The sequence below is a fragment of the Plasmodium cynomolgi genome, chromosome 13 (assembly GCF_000321355.1).
Source record: "Plasmodium cynomolgi strain B DNA, chromosome 13, whole genome shotgun sequence".
NCBI classification, from domain to species: Eukaryota; Apicomplexa; class Aconoidasida; order Haemosporida; family Plasmodiidae; genus Plasmodium; species Plasmodium cynomolgi.
The window spans coordinates 1,565,566-1,577,208 of NC_020406.1; the positions used below are offsets into that span (position 1 = coordinate 1,565,566).

The window sequence follows — 11,643 nt, forward strand, 5'->3', positions numbered from 1 at the left end:
TTTTTTTTTCCTTGTCAGTTACAAAAAGCAAGATAAGTTTCTTCGACAAAATAAAGTTGAACAATTTTTTGGGCAAGAAAAAATGACGCACAAATTGGGGTACAATATATCCCTTTTCCCACCTAATGGGGGGATGAAAAAAAATGGCTAAACAAATGTTCAACACACAGATTATTCATTCGCCTGTTCTTCCATTGTCACGCAGAAATGATGGAGACCACTTCCCTCAACGTTGATCACCAAATGGTACTTCCCATCCTTTTAACAGAGGAGCAACACACGGAAATTTGCACACCTCACTTGAGTGTAATATTTTTTTCTGTCCATAATTTATTCCACGTGATAGAAATGATCAGCTAGAATACTTATAACGTCCTCCACCAATTTTAGGAGGCAACTAATATGATGGTGTCTGTCTTGATCGTGTGTTGGGGCATATGGTCCATTTTTTTCTGCCTGTATTTTTGCCATAATTTGCTCAAAATGGGTAACAAAATTGGTAATATATTTTTTTACTTGAATTAATTTTTTTAAATAATCTTTTTTATTATTCCTTATTTGTTGGTTTAGTATTTTTTTTAAAATCTTTTTTTCATTCATTAAATGTGTGTAAATTGTGAAGAAGTTCATTTCCTCTTTTTGCAATTTTTTAAAATTTTTTAATTCGTCTATCAGTTTATTTTTGTGTGCTAAATTCTTCGTTTGTCCTTCATTTTTTTCTTTTTCCCGACCTCTCATTTGTTTCATTATTTTATCCGATATTGCAGGGGTTACGTCTCTCGCGTTAGTCATCATCGTCGCGGTGTTTTTTTGGTCATTTCCTTCTATTATGTAGCTTTTGAGGTTTATCTCCTTTTTGCAATTTTGACACGGGCGGACTGGCACGTTTGGGTGCTCCTCTTCATCAATGCGGTGGCTTCGGTTGGGAGTGATTAGAAGGTGAGGGGGGGAGGCAATGGTTATGCGTAGAGGCTGTAATGGTGCGAGGCGGCGACAATGATGCGAGGCGGCGACAGTGATGCGAGGCCGCGGCAATGTTGCGAGTCCGCGGCAATGTTGCGTAGCATTGCTTAAGGAGACCGACCCCGATGCGTGGTTAACAGAGTGGCGCGAAAATGTGCCTCTTAAAAACGCACGTGAACTTCACAGTGCAGTATACCTCCTGGTCAGGCCATGGGGAACTCTCCGTTGAGGCCCTTTCCGGAGGAAGAGACAAACTTGTTCGAGGTTTTCCCTTCTCAATTTGGATCCATAATATTTAAGCTGCTCATTTAGGTAATTTTGCATTCTTTTGTCAACAGATGCGCAGTTTTGAACAAAATCGATAGTGCATTTCGGATCAGAGTTTCTTGTACTCTCTTTATCGACACATATTCTCACGTGAGGATTTCCCTTTTGTCTCTTTTGCTTCGACATTGTATCGTAACCTACCGCAACTTTATTTGATTCTTTTTGTTTTTCATTATGTTGATCAGCATGTCGTTCATAATTGACCCTATTTTTGTAGCTCTTCTTCAATGTGTACTCTCTGTAGTTAATTTTTTTTTCTCTCCCACCTCTGGGCATTATTCCTTTGAATAAATCATCTAAAGGGGGAGTAAAACCGTCATTTAGTTTTTCCTCCACAGGTACTTGCGATATTTTGTTTAACTTATTTTTCCCACGTATCCTTAAGCGTAATTTTCCTCTTGCAAATTTACTCATTTGGGTGGTTAAGAGGATATCTCTCTGTTGCTTCGCTTTACTGGAACTGTACGGTGACATCACTTGGTCCATGCATCTTCGAGGAATGATCATCTCGTTCTTATTAATCCAAAACGATTTTCCATTATTCTCATTGCGTTTCATCTCTCCTACAACTTTTGCACAAGCGGTTTGTCTAACACTGTGCCGATCATCTTTCTTACTCTTCCCATGGAACGTGGATGACATGGTTGTCTTCTCATTTAGGTTTCTTCCCCTCTTTCTTGTTAATTTTGGAGTTTCTAACTTAGTCCCCCTGGTGTTGTAGTTCCTCCTGTTATGGTGCGCAAAGGGGAGTTCCCTGCCAACACTATCACTGCTATCATCACATGTATGAGGTGGATTATCTATATATGATGTACCCTCGTTGAAAAAAAAAGATTTATGTGGATTTTTTTTTCTTTTTAAAAGTTTTTAATTTTCCATAAATTGGGATGGACCCCTTTTCCCAGCATATGAGCTCCCCAACTGTACCGTGGATATATGTATCCACCTTTTTAGACGTGCCCTTAAAAATTATGCCTGTCTGCTCCTTGTTTTTACTACAGTTTGGGAAGAACCTTGATTTGTACGTGTCCTGTTTTCTTCGTCTGTGTAGCAACTCTTCCTCTGTATTATATTGTGACTCATCTGTGAGCTCGTCCCAGCTACTTTTCAGATGACACATCGTTTTGTCAAATTCTCTTTCTAGATCTTCCTTTGTTACTTTTGGTGCTTTATAAAATGGTTTGGGATTCATCTTGCAGTGATTCTTTTTGTGGCCTTTGTGAAGACAGCTTAATTCTGCCTCTTTCGCAGTTTGGCATGGAAAACGTGGCCACCCGCTAGTGTGCTCATTTTTTTTTTTTCACCACCTTATGTTGCTCTTTTTTTACACCACCTTATGTTGCTCTTTTTTTACACCACCTTATGTTGCTCTTTTTTTACACCACCTTATGTTGCTCCTTTTTTTTTTTTCCTTTTTCAGTTCCGTGTTGGACAGGACGCACGTTTGGCTTCCCCCTTTTCAGATTTTTCTTTTTCCTTTTTTTGCGCCACGCAAAGGGAGTATAACACTTAGTGAGTTAACCAAGCTGTTCGCTTCTCCTACATGGAAAGAATAATGCTACTACAGGAACTTCATCACAGTGTAGCTCACTCATTGTGTGCCTCCCTCAGTTGGACGTTCTTCCCTTTAAGAGAATACACAAAAGGAACGTACAACTAGTGGCACAAAGCAACTACAGCTGGGTTGAGCCAAAAAGGATATAAACACACACATATATATATGTGCACATTTAATTGGTAAAGTAAGGTGAATCCACAATTAGGGACTACCCAAAGAACATAAAAACTGTGCAAAAAGGAAAAAAAAAAAAAGGAGCAACATAAGGTGGTGAAAAAAAAAAAAAAAAAAAAGAGGCAAAACGGACAAAATGACATTGGCAATTTTTTTCACATTTTGCACCTTCCAAAATAGAACAAAACGTAAACCGATTTAAAAAAAAAAAAAAAAAAAAACACTTCAGAATAAGTGAAGTCAATCCCACTTTTCCTTTTCCATTTAACGCCTTTTAAAAATTCTAACACGTTGCATATTTCTGCGTATGGAAAAGCATATCGGAATGAATTCCCCTGGTGGATATTTCTGTTTTTGTGACAAGTAAATTTAGAAGCTACTTTGCCGATCCCTTTCGCTTAATTCCACGGCGGTGATCTCAAAACAGCCAACTTCATAATGACGATGCAGAGGCCCCACTTTTAGTTACCCACGAAAAGTGGAAGTCATTCCCTCCCTTGTCATGAGAACATGCATATAGTGTTTGCGCTTTTGTAAAGTCCTCACTTTTTTATTTTTTTTCAAATTGTGAAAAAAAAAAAATCAGGAGTATTTTTCCCCACCGAGGTAGAAATAGCAGAAGTCCTCATTCATACATTCTGTCACAGTTGAACACATTGCAACAGTTGAGCACATTGCCACAGTTGAACACGTTGCCACAGCGCAGGTGACTCCCCCCCAGGTGCGCATAAGTTCAAAAGTGCAGAGCTGTCAGATCACGCACACCTGCTTTGGAAGCGTGTCCTTCGCAAACAACGCCACGCGATGATAAGGAGATACCTTCTAAAGATGGACCAGAAGAAGTTTACATAAATAGGCACACCTTACGACATCTCTTTTTAAGAAGCACAGGCAGGAAAAAAAAAAAAAAAAAACAGCTAGAAATATAAGTACACACGTACCCATGTGAAACCACGTGTGTGGGCGGTAGACTTCTAAAATGCGAAGGGCGAAGTGGGAAGCAATTGCATGTGCACTGGTTGCTTTCCTTGACCTGACGAAGTGCATGCGGTTTAGGCAAAAAGTAAGAAACGTTGTTTTGTTAAAAGGTGGTGAAGCAGATACAGTGAAACCCCTTTTTCTGTTCAGTAAAATAAAAAATAAAAAGTTGCAAAAAAGAAATAATGTAGCTTTACATATGGACAATTCCAACGAGGACACTAGTAGGTTGTCTTTGCTAAAAAATTTAGATGACGAATCAAAAGTTATTACGCAGTCTCCAGAATGGAATGAAAAAATGCCCTTAATCGAAATAACCAATTTGCATGCAATGGAAGTAGAAGGGGGGAAAGAAATACTAAAGGGAATAAATCTTACCATTTTTTTAGGCGAAAAACATACCATTATGGGAAGAAATGGCTCTGGAAAATCAACGCTAGCCAAAGTAATAGCAGGACATCCCTATTATAAAGTTACAAGCGGTACTATAAAGTTCAAGGGACTCAATTTAATTGAATTACCTGTTAATGTGAGGTCACTGTGTGGCATATTTTTAGCCTTTCAGTATCCTGTGGAATTACCAATGGTGAAAAATAATGAATTTTTACGAGCCGCGTTGAATAGCCATCGGAGACAAAGAAACGAACCCGAGATCAGTGCTACCGAATTTGACCTCTTAATGATTGAAGAAATAAAAAAAGTAGGACTCAGCTCGGAATTTTTAGATAGACCTGTTAATTACGGTTTCAGTGGGGGGGAAAAAAAAAGAAATGAAATTTTGCAAATGCTAATATTGAAGCCTTCCTTTTGTATCCTTGATGAAACGGACTCCGGTTTAGACGTAGACTCTTTCAAATTAACATCCAATGTTATTACGAATTTTTCCAATGAGAAGAATTCCTTCTTAATAGTTACTCATTATAAGAAGCTACTAGAATTGCTCAGGCCAAATTTTATCCATATCATGCACCAAGGGAAGATTATAGAAAGTGGGGACTATTCTCTCGTGGATAAAATAGAAACTAAAGGATATGCACAGTTTGTCAAGGATTCGTGAGAAATGTGATTTAATGGGAAATAGGGGGGCCGCCAACCGCGCTTGCTCATTAATTTTTTTTTTTTTTTTTTTTTAAAAGATTCAGGAGGACCTATTTTAAATGTAACACCCTGTGGTGTGTTCCCAACTTGTGTGTATTCCACGATTAGGCGAGTACCACAACGCTGTGCATATTTTTTGGACTAATTTGATACATGCAAATAATTATTCGTGCGGAGACAGCTGCCTGTGTGACACATGGACTGGACTAAACGTCATTTGGTCCAAGCGGTGAGGATTCCCCTTTTTGTTCCTATTTAAATGCGCGCTTGGCGGCGCTTTGCAACTCATTTGTGTCTTTATATAATAGACTATTTTTTGTGTTTTACAAAGAATTCTTCACCATTTTGTGGAAACGCATTGTTTCTGGCTTCTCAAATGGTTGGCGTGTGCCCATCCTACTGGTTTATTTGTCCGCCTCTTTTAAATTCGCCACCAAGAGCGCTTCTAAAAGTGCGAGCTGTTCATAAAATGGATGAATGGTTTAAAAAATCGCCTGAACGGGTCATACGTAAAATGCCAATTTGGTAAAAAAAAAAAAAAAAAAAATTAAAAAATAAAAAAAAAAGCTAGTCCATTTTGCACACACACACGAAAGCGATGAATAGTACGTTGCCACTTCCTCCGTTCAAGAAAAAAGAATGGAGTGCCTTCTGCGCTTTGGAAAGAAGTAGCGGGTAAATTTGCCTAAATTGTAACTACACAGTGATGGTTGCGATATGCTGCCACAAGCTTACATCATGCGTTGAGGCAAAAAGGGGTTTCACCCTTGGCACAAAATTGGCTAACTTGTCGCTTGCGTCCGTTACCATTTTGTGTTCTCTCTTTTTGTTCCCTCTTTTTGTTCCCTCTTTTTATTTCCCTCCTTTTGTTCCCTCATTTTGTTCCCTCTTTTTGTTCCCTCCTTTTGTTCCCTCCTTTTGTTCACTCTCTTTTTCCCCCATTTGCTTGATCAGTTTGCTTATCTGCGCGCTACATGTAGAAAAGGGGATTCCAAAAAAAAAAAATTAATTACACTATGGATTCCACGGTAAGGGAGTACGAGGAACATTAAGAGATTCGCGCAGAGAAATACACGTACGCATATACGCGTACATGCCTATATCCATGGCATGGCAGTAGATGAGCATAAGCGCAGCACAGTCACAACGGCTCTTAACCTTGGGGGGGAAAGGAAAAATGTACTGTGGAGGAGGGCGATGCGGAAGTAAGAAACAAAGCTCGAAAAAACAAAAATATGTTTGTATATCATGTGAATAACAACACAATTATACTAATTCTGTTATGCACATTCCTGTGTCACGTGAAGGCTGAAAATGTGAAGAATGCAAATTGCCAAGGAATAAGCAGTGTAGGACGTTTTAATTATGGGTATTCGAAAAAAACGAGACGGCTGGACGGGGGGCACTGGAAAGGTAATTTCAAGATAGGGGGGGAAAATAAAAGATGTAGACTACTGAAGATCCCCACAGGAAATCCACCACAATTGATAAACACCCTCTTTTTAAATAGTTGCTACAAACCCATTGGGTGTAATCCCCTTTACAAGAAGAGGAAAAACTTTTCCCTTTTTAAAAAAAAAAAAGATAAAGATGGAGCAACAAATGTTAAGAAGAAAGAAAAGAAGGTATTCACAGAAGAAGAAATAGAAGAACTTCGTCGAAGAGCCAAGGAAAAACTACAACCCAAAAAAGGGGACGGTGATGGAACCTCTGGTGCTAAGACAAAAAAGGGGGGAAAAAGGAAAAAAAACACAGAACAAGTTAAGGGTGATAAAAAAAAAAGTGAAGAAGAATTAAAAAAGTTGGATGATACAAAAGGTGCAGATCCCAAAGAGGAAAATATAACCGATTATATAAAAAGCAAAGAAGATTTTGACAAAATAGTAGACCTAACCAAAGATTTAATAAACGAAAAAGAGGTAGAATATATACACAAAATAAGCGACTGTGATGAGGAGTTGTTAGCATATGATAAGCGAGAAAAAAATATTCAGCTGAATTTTGAAGACACCCTATTTGACGAAGGGAATTACATGCACAATTACGTCAACAATATTAGCAAATTTCGCTTTGACATTTACAACCTGCATAACAAGAACGAATTTGACAGAATCACCAAATATTTGAACTATCAGTACATAGAAGAAGTACCCGTGGAGATGCCTACGGAACGCAGCTACAACATTGGGCTGAAAAAATATTTTTACCAGGTTGTATGCGATTTGGTGGGGAAATACCGGGACAAGTTTGAGAATGAGCTCTACGTGGGTGGGGAGGAGCAGTCGTGGGGACACCAACCGGTGGCAGACGAGTCAAGGGGTGATCAACCGGTGGCAGACGAGTCAAGGGGTGACCAACCGAACACACAGGAAGAAATGCCTCCATCTAGGTTGTCCATACATAAGGGCAAACTAAATCAGCACGGTGAAGGTACAGGGGGGGGAGAAGACAATCAAACTTTGAACAATTTCCTCAAGGAAAACAAAAAGGAAGAAAGCAAAACGACAACCATGGATAGGATAGAAAATATGGCCAACGTAATCCAGCCAACTCATGAAGATATTATGAATAAATATATGTCTCACGATTTGTATAATTTGCTATGTGACATTAAGGACGAATATGAGTACATGTTTGAAAATGGAGGCTTGGAGAAATACTCCTTTGATGAAAGCAGAAAAACACATAAGGAGAAGCTAATATTTTCCGGGAAAAAAAAAAGAGCGGTAGCTATGGTTTTTCTCCAAAGAGGAAACAACAATTTGATAATAAATAACAGGGATGGATATCAGTATCTACAATACCAAATTTTTAACATAAATAAAATATTCAGTCCTCTACTGCATCTATGCATGCACAGACATTTCAACGTCGTGGCCAGGGTCGTTGGAGGAGGGTTGTCGGGACAGAGTGTGGCCATATTCCACGCCCTCGTCAAATACATTGTGTACAACTTTTCGCTAAAAATAAAGCCTTATTTCCGCTCCTTCAAGTTTATGACCGTGGACAGTAGAAAGGTGGAGAGGAAGAAGTACGGACTGAAGAAGGCTAGGAAGAGGAAGCAGTACAGTAAGCGTTAAGCGTTAAACTTGGTGGCGTGTTGCGAGGGGGATAGACGTGTGTTGAGATGGGTGCAAAATGTGGTCTCCCCCCCTATTTGGAGCAATCATATTCTTGTCCCCAGTTTGGGTGCACTCACAAGGGGGTGAAAAGGTGCATATGTACATATATACTTCTCCACGCGATTGGTGGGCGACCCACCTGCGTCAACTCCTGCAACTCCTGCAACTCCTGTAACTCCTGTAACTCCCGCCCTTGTGAGCAAACGTGATGGTGGGCCCACTTCAGCTGAAACGCCCGCAAATGGATGTCGCAAGAGGGGGGTTGGCTCTCCCCTTCCGTGGCATGGAGTGCCGGCACGCGCATACATAAGTAAGCAAGTCAACGCGCGCTTATGTAAGCAAGTCAACGCGCACTTATGTAAGCAAGTCAACGCTCACGTACGTAACCAAGTCAACACGCACGTATGTGTATACATTGTTTTTTTTTTTCCCCCCTGTTTGGCCTCTACATCGTGATGCCCTTACCTCACGTGTACGTATGAACTTTTTTTTTTTTAAGTGCATATAATGAGGAGCTCCTTTGGTTTGGGAGCCTTCCCAAAAAACAATTTCGTAAACGCAAAGTGGTGCAACCGTTTTAGGAGCAACACTGGAAGAAGAAAAGAAAAAAAAAAAAAAAAAAAAAAGCCGAAAACTGTCTATGCAGAAAAAGGCCACAAATCCGTTTTCACTAAAGTTATGGGGAAATTTGCCCATTTGGATGGAGTGCTTGTTTCTTCTTTTGAGAAGTGGTGCCATAATTCGTGCCATTTGCAAAGGGGGAGGCACATGTGCAACTTGCATGCGCATGCGCGCGGTTTGTTAAGTGCCTCCGTGCAGAAGACATTCACGCTTGCAATGAAGCATGTGGTGCAAGTAGGTCTGTATACCCCCTCTTTAGTTTCCCACCCACCTTCGTAAAAAATGGGTTGGAAATGTGTTGCAGGTGCGCTACAATCGTGCTACACAAGTGTGTCACAAGAACGTTAAGAATTTTTTATTTTATTTTTTTTTTTAGATTGCCAAATTTTTTCAAAAAAAAAAAATCCAAAAATTTTGTACATTTTATGCTTACACGTACATGTACATACATTTCTACCTGCATACGTCGAAACGTAAAAATTAAGGAAAATTGTTTAACGCAACGCAGAATTAATTGCAGTGAAAGGTTGAGTGAGTCCCCATAATTGTTTCAACGAGATCGACTGAAGTGAGCATTTACCGACATATTTAAGGAAAACCGCAATTCCCCCCAAAAAAATAAGAAGCTAAAAATAAGAAGAAGCAAAAAATCTGTTTTATAAACCCACTCATCGAGAAAAAAGAACAAAATGGAGTTCCTAAAAAATATGTTTCAAGAACTGCTGAAGAAGAAGGACCAACTTATGCAATGTTCCAAATTATCCGTATTGTTAAGCGACCCCTTCACCTTCTTTTTTATGTATGTCAATAAGAAGCATGCTCTGATTATGTGTATTGACGTATATGAATGATGGAAAATGTGGAGTGCACGCTTGGGCTCCACGTGCGTGTGCATGCATTTGTAACGTCGATCCCTCTCGCATGCAACTAACACAGTAGCGTGTGTGTAATGCGTCCACGTAAAAGTGCGAGGAATCCACTTTTCCTCAGTTAACTGCCTCTTTAAACCATCTGCCTATCCCCCCCCCGCTCCTCCCGTCCGCAGGTGCATATTTATGTTCGTCCTCACGAGCATAATGACATACCTCTACTGCTTTTGCAAGGGCTATGAAACGAGAAGGGTAAGTGTAGCTGTGCATGTAAAGCGCGCACATGAGAGCAAATCAATGAAGTAGAAAATCGCCAATAGGCATTACCCCCAAGGGGAGTTCCAACTAGTACGAAGAAAAGAACAATATATTACTTTTTTTTTTTTTTTACACAGAGTCCCAGGATACACAAAATGTCCAAAAAGGTTAGGTAAATTCCACCTTGACATTACCAAAAGAATTTTATTATGTTGTACAGAAATGTGATAAAGCGCAGAGCGAGGTGTGACAGACGGAGTGCATATACATGTACATACACGAACAAATTAGGAGAAAAAATTTGACAACATGCAAGGTTGAACGAAATGTGCACACATAAGGAAAGCTAAAGATGTCTCCTACAAGGAGGAGAAAATATACATATAACACAGTACATTTAAGAGGTACACATAAAAAGGAAATGGAGCTGGAACAAAGGCCTTATGTTAACGAAAATTCACAGGCATATGCCCACACGCGTGGGTGACACATGCATCAAATGCGACGTGCGCGCATACACACATGTTGTAGCCCTTACAGAACGCAGGGGGGAAAAACTTATTTTTTTTTTTTTTTTTGGTAGCACATAGAGTGAAAATCTTCTTTTGCTGTCCACGTGAAAAAATAAAATGGCCCCAACACGTTGGGGGGGATGTACATAACGATGGAATGGAAGGCGGCAAATTTGTTTGTACGTATATATGTGCGTTCATTTGTGTGCCCCCCCCAGGCCCATTTGTGTGCCCGTATGTATGCCCATATGTATGAATTTATGTATACCCATTTGTATGCCTATTCATTTGTTCACTCATTTGCGTATTTACTGCTCCTTCGTTTGGCATGTTATTCCCCACGTGGTTTTTCTCCCTCACCTGGTTTTTTCCCCCACGTGGTTTTTCTCCCCCCCTTGGTTAATCACACAAAACAGTTTGAAATAAATCCCTAATTATTTTTTTAAAAAATAAACTTAAACATCGTTCGTCGTGACATATACCTGGGCCCAAAAAAAAGAAAGGCGACTCCGGGGGATGTTTCCCGCGGGGAGACACGCAAAAGGGGAAAAATCGAATAGGGAAACTAAAGCGTTTGAGAAAAAACATAAAGGTACGCACAATGGGCGCAAGGACAAACCCAAAGGGAACTTTAAATTTCGTAAGCATGACGTCGCAGCTCACCCACCTGCTAATCGCAATGCCAACACAACATCGCAGTGCAAGCTTGGAGAAATTAAAATGCGCCCATGCGCAAAAATAACATGCGTGGCGCAGCTCGCGATGAGAGATATCTGCTCCACATGGCAAATACAGTCGGGCGCGCTACCCGAGATTTCGAACACAGCCAAGAATTATGTGCATCTCCCCATTTATCACCTTTATCGTAATATTTTTTAAGTCAAAAAATTTAGTCCGATCGTGTGTCCATGCAGTTTCACCTCATCAGGTGTTTTTCTTTTATTCCTTTTTTCTTTTTTTTTTTTTTTTTTAAGCTCTGGCTAAAGGGCACACATAGAAGACAATTGTCTTTCGCTGTACTCCATTACGTACTTTTTCCGCAGGAGTTATATTTCTTTTTTTTTTTTTTTTTTTTCCCCCTTAAAATGTGAAAGCATTTATTTTGTAAAAGAAAAATGTATGTACGCAGTAAGCTGTTAAGAAAAAATTTAATGCTTAATATA

At 39.7% G+C, this 11,643-nt stretch overlaps 5 protein-coding genes across 5 annotated transcripts in view; 4 read left to right on the forward strand and 1 right to left on the reverse strand.

Annotated features, from left to right (window-relative positions):
• PCYB_134300 (hypothetical protein) overlaps positions 1-86 on the forward strand; it is a gene marked incomplete at its 5' end in the record, with an annotated part of 5,620 nt that extends 5,534 nt beyond the window's left edge. Inside the window, one exon of the mRNA XM_004224455.1 lies at positions 19-86. The remainder of the gene's footprint in view (positions 1-18) is intronic.
• A 244-nt stretch (positions 87-330) lies between these two features.
• Positions 331-2,482, reverse strand: PCYB_134310 (hypothetical protein; the record flags this gene model as incomplete). The annotated part of the gene is made up of 3 exons (XM_004224456.1): positions 331-916; positions 1,160-2,090; positions 2,218-2,482. 3 exons carry the CDS (start codon positions 2,480-2,482, stop codon positions 331-333), a joined length of 1,782 nt encoding a protein of 593 aa, XP_004224504.1.
• A 1,717-nt stretch (positions 2,483-4,199) lies between these two features.
• PCYB_134320 (ATP-dependent transporter) lies at positions 4,200-5,206 on the forward strand (the record flags this gene model as incomplete). The annotated part of the gene is made up of 2 exons (XM_004224457.1): positions 4,200-5,053; positions 5,137-5,206. 2 exons carry the CDS (start codon positions 4,200-4,202, stop codon positions 5,204-5,206), a joined length of 924 nt encoding a protein of 307 aa, XP_004224505.1.
• A 1,127-nt stretch (positions 5,207-6,333) lies between these two features.
• Positions 6,334-8,178, forward strand: PCYB_134330 (30S ribosomal protein S9; the record flags this gene model as incomplete). Its single annotated transcript, XM_004224458.1, has 1 exon — positions 6,334-8,178. One exon carries the CDS (start codon positions 6,334-6,336, stop codon positions 8,176-8,178), a length of 1,845 nt encoding a protein of 614 aa, XP_004224506.1.
• A 1,352-nt stretch (positions 8,179-9,530) lies between these two features.
• Positions 9,531-10,144, forward strand: PCYB_134340 (hypothetical protein; the record flags this gene model as incomplete). The annotated part of the gene is made up of 3 exons (XM_004224459.1): positions 9,531-9,670; positions 9,887-9,962; positions 10,106-10,144. 3 exons carry the CDS (start codon positions 9,531-9,533, stop codon positions 10,142-10,144), a joined length of 255 nt encoding a protein of 84 aa, XP_004224507.1.
• Positions 10,145-11,643: the final 1,499 nt, after the last annotated feature.